This window comes from Hippopotamus amphibius, chromosome 16 (assembly GCF_030028045.1).
Source record: "Hippopotamus amphibius kiboko isolate mHipAmp2 chromosome 16, mHipAmp2.hap2, whole genome shotgun sequence".
NCBI classification, from domain to species: domain Eukaryota; kingdom Metazoa; phylum Chordata; class Mammalia; order Artiodactyla; family Hippopotamidae; genus Hippopotamus; species Hippopotamus amphibius.
In genome coordinates this window covers 34,764,668-34,777,298 of record NC_080201.1, presented here as the reverse complement: position 1 = coordinate 34,777,298, position 12,631 = coordinate 34,764,668, and the positions used below count along the sequence as shown (strand labels likewise).

At 39.7% G+C, this 12,631-nt stretch overlaps 1 protein-coding gene across 3 annotated transcripts in view; it reads right to left on the bottom strand.

Moving 5' to 3' along the window:
- Positions 1 to 980: 980 nt before the first annotated feature.
- The window catches only part of BRD7 (bromodomain containing 7), a 36,895-nt gene continuing 25,244 nt past the window's right edge, over positions 981 to 12,631 (bottom strand). Inside the window, exons 8-17 of one of the 3 annotated variants that reach the window (XM_057713064.1) lie at positions 12,263 to 12,386; positions 11,522 to 11,597; positions 8,838 to 8,945; positions 8,298 to 8,433; positions 6,111 to 6,222; positions 4,474 to 4,530; positions 2,319 to 2,433; positions 1,891 to 2,034; positions 1,529 to 1,672; positions 981 to 1,217 (exon numbers count right to left, since the gene is read on the bottom strand). In XM_057713064.1, coding sequence (XP_057569047.1) covers positions 1,162 to 1,217; positions 1,529 to 1,672; positions 1,891 to 2,034; positions 2,319 to 2,433; positions 4,474 to 4,530; positions 6,111 to 6,222; positions 8,298 to 8,433; positions 8,838 to 8,945; positions 11,522 to 11,597; positions 12,263 to 12,386 — 1,072 coding nt within the window. In that variant the 3' untranslated portion in view covers positions 981 to 1,161. Of the gene's footprint in view, positions 1,218 to 1,528; positions 1,673 to 1,890; positions 2,035 to 2,318; positions 2,434 to 4,473; positions 4,531 to 6,110; positions 6,223 to 8,297; positions 8,434 to 8,837; positions 8,946 to 11,521; positions 11,598 to 12,262; positions 12,387 to 12,631 lie in introns of those variants that run through there. The other 2 variants (XM_057713065.1, XR_009049770.1) reach the window with 2 other exon arrangements.

Genomic DNA, 12,631 nt, shown 5'->3' with positions numbered 1-12,631 from the left:
AGTCAAGAAAATAATAAAATAGCTTCCTGCCTGGGTGTTTTACAGAAAGGCTCCATACAGTCTGAGTAGGGTCTTAAAATTAATTTGTTTACTGAAATAGGCTACAGTCTAGTGCCTGGTTATAGAAGAGGACCACATATCATCATGTCCTACTTAAATAATTAAACTGCTTAGGTACTTGACCTGTGCATTTCAGACAAAAGTAGATGCGTATTAGTTTAGGGGGCCTGACAGAGGCATAGGTGATCTGTGAGAAACAGTAAATAGAAATGTAAGCTTTCCTTTAAGCTTGGTGATCTCCTTATGTATTCATGGGTGATTTAGTTTATCTTATTTAACTTATCCTTTTACTGTAGTTCCAAATTACCCTCTGACAAATGGCAAAAACAAACAAAAAAGGAACACTAGACAAGTTAGTGCTATGAAACTTCTGATATGTTCTGTTTTGTTTCTGTGGTGGTGGGATGTCCCTAATCCTTCTACTAAGGACATCATTCCCAATAGGTATATAGGGGACACACTAGGAAATTCTAAAGTTTAAGTGAATTTGTTTCCATGGTGTAACAGTGGAAAATCTCACTGGATGGGGATTTTAAAGAAGGGTTTCTCAGTCACTGTCCTGCCTGTGAAACATAAGGAAGCAGCACAATCACTGCTTTTTGGAAGAGCTTTGCCCAGGTCCACTCCCACCCACTTTCTGCTCAGTATGGCAACAGGTCAAAGTCATTCCTTCCTCACAAGGCCACTTTTTAAATAAATCATCAAGGTGAAATCTGGTAAGTCAGGAACCATCTGGTTACAATTTCCTTAAGAAGAAGTATGGCAGATGTGGGAAAATGCGGGATTTCAGTTATTTGGGGAACTTGTTTTAATGGATGGTCATAAAAAGGGTGTTTTATTCTCTAAGCTTTTCTCTAGCACTTCATCCTCAGATTCAGGGAAAGATGAAGGGATGACTTAGCTGATACGCACACCACAGCTCACAGTCCCAGGGTCAGCTTTATTACCTAACAGAAGTCCAATCTCTGGAACATTAAAATTAATTGTTCCAAAGTTTAATTAAAAACACAATTTACAAATATTTAATATCTTCTGAAAAGCATTTCCAAGTTAAGAATGAAAAATATATATACATAATATATAATCAAATACCAGTTAGCTTCAAATCCCATCAGGTCCACACTCAGTAACATCAGTCTTCTTAGCTCCTTCAAAATCTGGAAGAAAAAAAACAAACCCTCTGTTCAGCACTTTTCTCTTTTGATTAAAGAAGGGGTGTGAAGGTGAAGCGCGTAAGTGCTGACAGCCCCTCTTTACTGTGCTCAAGGTTAAAGACTAGGTGCAGCGCTGCAGCTTTGTTTTTTGCAATGTGTGAGATCTTTATTCCTTAGACAAGATGGAAAGAAAACTAATTTCTATATTAACAGCAGAGATAAAACCTTTCAGATGTTACTTGGAGGGAGAAGACTGATGTTTTACTTTTACACACACTTAGCCCTCCACTCTCCTGGAGAGATGCGGCACTTACCTTCTGTTAAATCTACAAAGTTGTTTTCAACGACTGGGGAGGGGATGGAAATCCCCATCGCTTTTCGGACTCCATATGTGCTTACAATATCACCTGGAGTTACTTGCTGTGCAAGTTCTTTAAGGTTATTGGTCACTTGTTCGGCTAGAAAGAAAAAAAAAAACCAATATAAAGACAGTTCAAGGTACTGAAATGTGGTCCCTTTAGATAACTTAAAGAAAAACCCAAAAGCTCAATAAATATATAAATGCAAAAGACAAACTGTCCATGGTATTCACTTCAGTGTTACTTTATCGTGTGGTATCAAATACTCAGAAATTTTCCCTTTAAGCCCCGATTCTCCTACCAGAGGTACAACATACCAAGATGCATTTCTCTATATGAGGGACCCAAGAGACAGATCATGTTGGGGGGGGGTCTGGTGCTCAGACGCTCATTCTGGGCTTCCTGCAGCTCTCTGAGCAGCTTGGTGGTCTCATCAAGTTTCCTCTGGAACACTTCCGCTTCTGTGTGGTAAGAAAAATAATTTACTAAGGACAACACGGACATGCTTGTATTTGATCTTGCGCAATAAACTGAGTACTATGCTCTGGGTTTTGCTATTTATTGGTTAGTCTTCTCTCCTCAAAGGAGTAATCCTGCTCAGATGAAATCAACACAACAGACATGCTTTACTATTAACTGAAGCATGGCCAGTCAAGGTGTTGCTGTTAATCTGTGCTACTGTGACATTAAATCTGGACTGCCTGAGTCATGAAGTATTTCCTTCAAACCCTCTGGAGACACTCACCTTCAGAGTCAAAAACTTCAACTGGAGCTCCAAAGTTTGTTACTGCTTTCAGTGCTATAAGCCTGTCTTGATTATTGGAGTTTAAATGCCCTGTTGGTTCGATTTCTGTAATCTGCTTTGAAAAAAAAAAAAAAAATTTGAGCTCGCTAAGCCCTGACAGTGCTAGAATGAGAAATGAGTAAGATGGCTTGTGTTTATAAGCCAAGTTATTTCACCTATTTAGAGTTGTAGTTCTGATGCCTATAAAAACCTTTAAAATGTCATTCTCAAATCCTGGCAAAGTGTCCGTAAATCACACTTGTCAGTAATGGAATGGTGTTTCTTTTAACAATTTGCATCACTCATTTCATCGCCACTCTAAAGATAACAGCCTCGTTACTGCCTACACTGTGAAGTGCTTTTGGTGACTGAGACAGTGCTGCAGTTTCTGAGGTTCACAAGCAACGTTTCAGTCTATACATCTGCACTCCCTTACGGTAGATCTTGAATATAAGATACTTTCTGGGTCTCCTCTGGGCCCCAAAGCCAGGCTGTTAGAGAGAAACATGGGAGAAACAAAATTCTAAAAAGAGTGGAGTCTTACTTTTGGAATCACAAGACTCAGAGCTCCCATAAGCCCAACCCCGCTTTTCAGGAACAGATCAATCCTGACAATGAGTAACCAAAAGTTAATGGTTCCATTTATCCTCTGGTATTGCACTCTGAGCGTGGACAGTCTGAACATCCGATTTCTCTACCGACATACGGGCTAAAAAATAAACATGTATGGTGGAGAAAACCGTATCAGTACATACTGATGCTTATGGTTTCCCATTGCGGCTGGGCCCTTACAACTCTACTCAATATACTTCTTACCCAGCTCTCCTTCCCATTCTCAAGATTTCTTTCATTCTTGCCCACTCACTAAGCACGTGACTTTGCTCGGCTCCTCTTTCTTGGAAAATGACATGATTTTGTAAGTACCATTTGCATCTATCTTTACTTGATCTCACATCTTCAAGTTTTCTTTCCCTTCAAAGGTGCTCACATCTCTCTGATCTTTAACGTCCCAGTTTTCCTCCAGTCGTTTAACTCATGGCACCTTTATCTTGTCCCCACCATTTTACTGAAATTACTCTGATTAAGGTTACAAGTGACGCCTGCTGGTCTCCTCTTAACTGGGCTTCTGTGCAGCATCTAACACTGCTGGATGCTTTCCTGCATCACCATGGCTTTCCTACCTTAACTACTGGTCTCTCCCGGGTTCTGTTCTTTGGCCTTTTCCCAGTCTATGTGTTCTGCCTGGAAAATCTCATTCACCTAATACCTACAATAAATCCACCTTGACACCAGTGACTTCCAGATCCACATACCTCCAAAGATGTCCCAAACCACACTCATCAGCCCTGAAACCGAAAGAAACTTCTTTCCCTGCCAAAGGTGTGCTCCTTTTCCTATATGTCCGATATGAGCTAACAATACTAATATGTACCTCGTGCACCAGGTCTTGTCAATTTTAGTTCTACTGTATTTCTCTTTATTGTACATCTTCATTCTTTTCCATTATATTGTTATCTATGCAAAAACATAACTAGCATAAGTCCCATAGCTTTTCACTGATCCCCTCCATCCAGCCCCTCTCTCTCATTTTATCACAGCAGTCTATCTCCTAGAATAAAATCTCAACTTCTTAAGCACTGCATATACGACTCATGTGGTCCTCAATACCTTTCCTCCTCTCTCCAGGTACCCCGTGCTCACCCACTTTCTGGGCACTCTGCACACGTGCCCTGCCCGCTCAGATCTATTTACATCATTACACATGAAGTTCTACCCACTTCAGATGCCTGGTCCTGTGTTGGGAGAACCCCGTTCATCCTTCTAGACCCAGCTCATCCGAAGTCCCTCTGCAAGGATCTCCTCAGCCGTCCAGAGCAGCTGGCTCCCCCGACCCACGTTCCTGCAACATGCACCTTCACACTGCACGGTGACCGGCTCTAGCTCCCTTGTTCACGTGCTGTCTACTGCACTCACTGCTCCCGTGTTCCCCACAGGCAAGAAAAGTTCTTTCATCTCAGTAGGTAAAAAGTTTCTTTTAAAATAAAAGCTCTATCATTTAGGCTTTTTAGCTTATTCACCATTTAAATACTTCTTATGAAGAATAAAATGTAATCACCTCTATTTCTTTTGCTGTGTCCAGCGTCCTAGTCAGGCCTTCATCTTCAGGAGATGACTATAAGGATAAAGAAAAAGACTTTATTAAAAGATATGTAAAAAGGCAAATACCAAGGAAAATATAAAAACATTAAGAGTTTCATGGCGAGAAAAAAGGAATAAGAATGTGGATTACCAAAATGTAACCTTTTAAACCAAAAATGAATTAGATATAATTATCAGCATTTTGAGAGTATTTTGTGAGTCCAGAGTACCTACTATTGATGACTTTGAGACTGATAGTTCTATGACCAATCAAGAAGCAACATGCATGTTTAAGAAGGTACTTGGTAAATAGCATACAAGGACCTAAATAAATAGAGTCTGTTTTCAGCAATAGGTGGTTGAAATCTCTGACAAAGAGAAGACAGGAGAACTCCAGGGCGTATTTCACATGAAAAGAGGCAATATTCTCAGACAGCAGAGAATGCTACAGACAACGTGCAAACTTTCCATAATCCTAGTCTTCAGAGATAATGTATATGTATATGAACAATATACGCATCACGTGCAAAAATCAATGACGACCTGTTATCTTTTCTTGAAAGGTTATACTGTGATTTATCTGATTCCCAGTTTTAAAAAATTAAAAACACTGTATTGCTTATATATAACTTCTATCTTAGTTTTCTAGTATAAATTCTGAGAAGAGGAACTGCTGGACCAAAGGCAGAGAAACTTTAAATTTGAAATATACTGCCATATCAACCAAATGAAAGATATACAATTTTAGTTCAAGACTTTTAATTAATTCAGATTAGTTGCTGGGAAGGGTACAGTAAAAAATATTTTTGAATTGATGTAAAGCTGAATGTTTTTTGGGTCATGTGAAGAAAGCAGTTTACGTGCTAAGATAGAAGATTGTACAGTGGTTCTCACTGAACTTCAGGCGCTGACTTAGCTTGGCTGACAGGTCTCCTAAGCACCAGCAGCCACAGGTACAGCGAGGGCAGAGGACAAGGCAACAACAGTCACAGCCACCAGGAAGAGTTACAACCCCCCAGGAGATACACGGTTCCTCTAACTACGGTGACAAGGACATGCGGGAGATCAACTCTCCTCTACACTGAAGGAACATTCTCTGATTTTAATCTTTGAGCCAAGTCTCTGAATTATCCCAGATTATGAACTGTGTCCAACTGAACTGGAGCTAGTTTACAAGTGTTAATAAAAGACAGCAATGAGGAAGCTTTTGACTTTTTCACTTGAGGCTCCACCACCGTATTATTACTACATAATAAGGAAAAGGACATTCCCTATGATTTTAGTCAACTCAGTGTCAAGCCAGTGAGCAAGACTTCCTTTTTTTGTTAGGGTACATAACACGAGCTGACTTCTGAGTTATAACCCCCATTTCTGATTCCCACATTTCCAAGATGAGGAGAGAATGACAATCACCTGGCCGTCACAGATCCTGGTAGCTGAGTTACTCGTTTCCGTTCATTGTTCTCCACCCACGGTCCCCACCCGGGCTGGGCTGTCTTTTCAGAGGAATGGAGCTCCGCCGTCCCACTGGTTAATCCCATGGTTTCATAACAATGATGACTAACACTTGGGAGCCAATGATAAATCACCCTGTTTCTTTAGCAGCATTCTTACCATCTCCGACTCTTGCAGGGTTCTAGAATGTCCTCCTTTTGTTAAAACATCCAGTAAACTATCTGCCATAACATACGGATAATCTTGGCATGTGGCCAAAAACTCGTGGATGCTGAAAGAGAGGGTGTTGGGAAACTCACTTTCATATAAATCACCTCCACTGGTGTAATTTTCCTATCATAGACAACTGTTTCATTAGATATCCTTAATTTATACCACGTGATGTGAAACTTTCCACCTAGACACAACACTGTATTTACATATTTATCAGTGGTCAATTGATCAACATGTGAGAATTAATATCAAGAACACCATGAGAGGGAAATGCTCCTGGGGAAAAGTTCAAAGAAAAACAAGACCTCAGTGATGGAGGGGACCACGGCTCAGTCCGTGGAATTCTTTGCTTCTCCCCTTCACTTCTTTCCTAAGGTGACCGATTTCACCTCAGGACTCTCATATGTACTAAAAGACTCTCAAAGTTACACCTCCAGTTTGGACCACACTCTTTGGACAGTTCCATTTGGAGGTTTAATGGGCTCAAATGTCCAAAGTTGAGTTGCTGGATCCCTAAGTAGTCCTTCTAAAATCCTCCCCTTCTCAGTAAGTAGAAGCGTCCTCCTTTTAGGCTTGGTCTAAAACTCTGGAGTCCTCCTTGACTTCTGCTCTCTCACATTCTACTTCAGTGAGTCAAGAAATCCTACTGGCTGACTACTGATCCCTTCGCAGCACCTCAGCCACCACTCCCACGATCTAGTTCTCATCTGGATTATGACAGCAGTTTCGCAATTTCTTCCCTTGCCCCTCTGCAATCTGTTTTCCACACAGCACCCATAGTGATCCTTTTAAAATTATAAGCCACACTTGGTCACTACTCTGCTCAAAAGCCATCAATATTTTCCCATCTCACTTAGAATAAAATTCCAAGTCCTTACAAAGATCTACTCCGACCAGTTATTTCCCCTATACTCTTTCTGCCCCTTACTGCTCTTCTTGGTCTTTAAATGTTTCCGGCAGGTTCCCGCCTCAGGGCCTTTGCACAGCTATTCCACTGGTTGGAATGTTCTTTCAGATGGCAGCAACATTTGCTTCTTTACCGCCTTTAGTTTTGCCCAATGTTCACTTAGCAAAGCCTTCTTTGATCACTCTATTTAAAAACAGCACCCCTTGCCCAATCCTAGCACTTTCTATCTTCCTTTACTTCTTTACTTTTCTTCAAAACACCTGTTACCACCTGACAGGAGGGCATGGGTCTTTGTCAGTACTGTTCCCCAGTGAAATCCACAGTATCTAGAAGAATGCCTGGAAGATAAGGCACCTGCAATGCCTCCATGTGGATGAATAATCCAGAAAGAATTTATTCAAGCTGGTGGTCTTGAAGAGGTCTAAAGGATACAAATGGCTGATCTTAAACCACAGTCACTGACTTAAGGACTCTTGCCTTGTAAAAACACTGCCACCACTACCACCATACATATACAAAACCTCTTTGTCAGAAAATCAGGAGATTGGTTCATCTATTGGGTTAAATTCTTATACATGATGAAAGTTAACAAAGTGCCAGTGCCAAGGAGGAATAACCCAAGCTCAGTGCCCCACCCCAAGCCAGAATTCCAGTAAATCAGTACAATGTTATGCTGATGGGATGCAAAGTACCCAGCATCCTAAATAAGAACACAAAGTTATCTTCCCACAGAAACGTGTAATAAGGGGTAGCTGAGTGTAACTGCAACAGTCTACTGGTCCGTGACAGGTCAAACAGGCTTGGATGTGGGTTGCCTTAGGAATCAAATCATGTCCTACCTCTTATCTTGGGGAAAATGTGTTGTGGCTTCCCAAACTGATCAAATTTGAACAACTCACTGACACACAAAAATGTTACAGTAAAGCAGGTGGCACATCAACATTCTGAAGTAACAAGCTCCTGAATTTTAGTAAGTGAGGCACACAGCATCTTTAAAAAGATATTTTTGTAAGAATTAAAATACTGCAGATGCCAACATCAGAAAATATTAGGGAGATACATTCTTTCTTTAAAATATATAGTTTCTATTAAAGAATGATGATAACTAAGGGTTTATATAATTGTGGTCAATTAAAAAAACTACTGAACATATTTCCTACTATTTGAATAACTCTAAGTCTATCAATAGATGCGGCACTCAGAATACTGATGAACTGGTGACTCACCTGAAATCACTTGGGAGATCAGAGTCTTCCCCATAGGCCGAATAGATTAAATCAGAATCGTCCTTGCTGATATTTGCAAATGTGGAGTCATAATGTGGTGCATAAGAACTGTAGGGTCCATAATTCAAGTATAACACTGTTGATAAAAACACACACACAAAACCACAATGCCATTCTCTAACTTGTATGTCAATCTACTTTTTTGTTTATTAAAGATTATTCCCTTCTAACTTTGCTACTTCATTGACTGGTACACAAATTGAAGGCAAACATTTTCTCCAAAACTTATATTTGTGAAATCACAACTCAGGTGAATCTTCTCCCACAAAAGGAAGAGGAAAAAAAGAAATAACAAAACTCATTTTGAATATTAATACTGATTTTTCAGTTTCTTCTAAATAAAACAGCTAATTAAGGTTGCAAAAATACCATAAAGAAAGTTAGAGTACAAAGTAATACATGGTAATTATGTTTCTTTTCCTCAACTCCTTGAGAAAGAGAGAGGAGAGAAAAAATTTGACTATCATGTGGGAGCCTTACCTGGAGTTACTTTGTTCCTTTTATCTTCTTTGAACCCCTGCAAAGTATTCACTCCAGACTGAAGTCTTCCAGTCGTCATCCCCAGTCTCACAGGGCAGTAGCCTGGTTCTAAAACATAAGAGCGAGCACAGTGGAGGCGGCTCGTGTGGCAGGGACCCGGATGGCGCTCTGCAGAGCGTCTGCGTGCACACTGCTTCGTGCCATCCACGTGACTCTGGCCAGCCCTTACTCTACCCATTCTTAACGTAAGGAAATCTGAGCTTAGAAAGGCAGGAAGGTACCCAGGACCCAAACCTGGTCCTTTGCATCATACTCCACTGCCTCCTGGAATTCTTTATAACCATGTTGCACTTCACGTTAAAAAATATGTTTAAAAGTCAGACTTCTTAAAAAAAAAATCTTTTTTTTTTTTTGCCGTGTCCCACGGCATAAAAAAAAAAAAATCTTTTTTTTTTTGCCGTGTCCCACGGCATGTGGGACCTTAGTTCCTCGACCAGGGATTGAACCCATGCCCCCTGCACTGGGAGCATGAAGTCTTAATCACTGGACTGCCAGGGAAGTCCCAAAAGTCAGACCTTTTAACGTTAAGATGATAGAAATAAACCAGCAGAAAAGGTCAAGTAAAAGACTAAGGGAAAATACCTGATTAAAGAACTCCGAATACATTCAGGACAAATTAATCTCTACAAGAGGCAGACTTGTACTGCAGGGAAGAATAAAGAATAGCCTTTAAAGACGTGATGTCTGTAAATCACGAACGAACCCCTGTAATGATGCTGGAAATCTGTGATACAAGCATAACAACTGAGAAGGATGGTGTCAGGAGAAAATGTGGTCTCTAACAAAGTCCAGCAGAAAGGATGTTTTCTCCTGAAGAAGAGTTCTGATTTTTGTAACATGACCATCCTGGAATAGAGTATACTGCCACATGTGATCAGTATGATTAAGTAAAAGCACTTGGGAGAAACTTCAAACATCTAAATGAGAGCTTCTTTCCTTGGTAAGCAGTCTGGAATTTGGTGTCCTAATTGGTACTAGTGCCTCCAACCAGGAGGATGAAGCTGAGACATGGGCATCTTCTACCTTAAACCAGTAAACTGGCCTCCTGGGGAAGCTGCTGTAAGTGTGAGGGGTCAAGCCAGCGTTGGCCACATGTGATGATGCCTACAGGAGCAGGAAACCCAGAAAACCAGACAAGAGCAGAGACCAGACCTCAGGTAAAAGAAAGGGGAAGACCTTAAGGTGTGACCTAAATGAACTTAGTTGCAACTCTCATCACCAAATTTTCATCACAGCTATACCAAAAGAGCAATGTTCTCAATTCTGTGGCATTTTCTTTTTTTTTTTTTCTCTTCTCTCTCCCCTGTGGCATTTTCTTTGACTGGAGACTCTAAAAAATTCTACTATGAAAAGTTCATGTAGAAGTAAAAAATGAGTTTTGTTTTGAAACAAACAGCACCAGTTCCTTTCCTTCTAAGTAAAGGAGACTATCAATGTTCTCCTCCTCGGCATTTCAAGAGTGGAATGCAGTGCTCAGAGAGCACTGACAGGCTTGCATCAAATGCATCAAGCTCTTCTCTGCTTCAAGGCTGTTTTTTGTTTTGTTTTTGTTTTTTTAATCTATTATCCCCCAATGCCTTACTCACAACTTTGGGATCAACTTCAACATCTCTTAAGGAAGCCTCCTCTGACCCCTAGACACAGATAGGTACATCCTGTCACTTACGACTCTGCTGCTCCTCCTCCGACAGACTGAATCATGGTGCACAAAGCTGCCACCTCTTCACATGGTTCTTTTTGTGTCCTCCTTTCCCCACCCCACAGAACATAAAAGGAAGGGACTTGTCTCTTCCTGTTTTGTTCCCTTTTATACCCAGCTCCACCTCAAGTGCCTAACACAGTGCCTTGCTCATAGCAAACAGTAAATACTGGAGACTATGTTCTGAGGTGCAGGAATTTTGTCATTATTCATTTTTGTATCTCCAATTATCTCTTTCCTAATGTAGTATGAAAACTGGTATTTATAAAATTAACATTCTCATGCTTACCACATGATTTCCCCCTCCCACATGAATGACATAAATTTTCCATTCTTACATCAAATTTTAAAATATTCCCTATACTATTTCCATTAAAATATCATTTGAGAAAATATAAGTATGACTGAGGTTCTAAAACAGTGACTCCCAATCTTTATAAACTTTCTATCCACCAGAATGAAAGATATAATGTTATTAACTAGATACAATTCTATTACTATTAAGGTACTACATGGCATATATATTCATTTCATTCCCTGAAATTAAAAAGTCTGTTAAATTTATTATGCCATGGTCTGAGGGTTTTGAGATACTTCAAAAAGTAACAGCCTTCATACCATAGTCTCTTAAAACCAGGGCTAGAAATGACTGCCTAATATTCTGGCTTTGTTAATGGCGAGATGATATTCCAGACGTTTTATATTTTAAAGAGCACTTGATCTGTAGCACTTCTTTTGGAATGAAATAAAGTTAGGCGAGCTGTCAGCAGGAAGTACGTGATGCCGAGCCAAGTTCTTTATGGAGGATAATACAGTTGGGTTTTTATCAATATTCAGACTTGTTGCTTTAAAATATTAACCCAGACCACTGCTCTTTGCCAAATTAGCATCAAGTTCATGCCACAGTCTAATTCTGTGAACCTACCTCCTACAACAGGATCCACAGGATGGAGAAGTCCCAATGTTGTTGTTCCATCTGGTTTTCTCCTTTCAAATTCACACTGCAATGACCCAAAGTACTCAAATGGCATAAATAGTTTTATATACCATATATACATATGTTGCTCACCAGAAAACCCTACCTTAGTTTAGTTAAATTAACAGCAGTGATCATTATACCCAGATATTAACTCTCACACCTGTCTCCATGTACACAGATGTTGATGGGTTAAAGAAATGGAAGTTAGAGAAATCTCAGAATTTTAAAGAACTATGTGGGTCCTTAAGGTCACCGAGTTCTGTTCATTCTATTAAAAAAGGATACTGAAGACCAGGGAAGGCGAGTGACTTGCCCAAACTCATGTATTATTAATTCATTTGGTTTCAGAACCAACATGCTAAATAAACAATATGATTTCAAAAGACCAGTGTATAAATGTTTTCCTGTAAGCTTAAAGTATGTGGTTCAGTTTCCAACTTTAGAACACATTATATCACTTAAAAAAAAAACAGAAAAACCGAACAACCCAAACCCCTTTCTCCAGTAACAGAGGATGATATTAATTATATACTTTACAAACAAGTATATTATCACTTTATCTTCTGTGAGTGTTGTCCTGAAAAGCTCTATGGCAGATATGGATTAAAAGTATGCAAGCAACTTAAAAACTAAAAGTTTCAGACAACCTGAATCAGTAGATAATGGAAAAAAAAAAAGCTTGATCACCTGACTATTAACAAGCCGCCTGGTCAGCTTTCCTCCAGATTCCTTAACAATGCGGTCAATCTGCTCCTGCTCTCTTTCTAAATTACTGCTTTTAAATTTATCTTCGAGTACATCTTTGTCTTTCCTGAAAACACATATTAATACTAAGTAAAAAAAAAAAAAAAAGATAAGATGAAAACATTAAAATGTAATTCCAAATATGAATACAACTAAAGCGGAGAAATTTGCACTACTGACACCAATTAAAACTTTGCTCCTTAATGACCTGGTAAGGGGCCCTAATACACCAACAGTGAAGCAAACCAAGTAGATTGGTTAGTTCCCTCCCTTCTTGTGCCCAGTGTTATTTGCTTTAAACTTTTTTCTTAG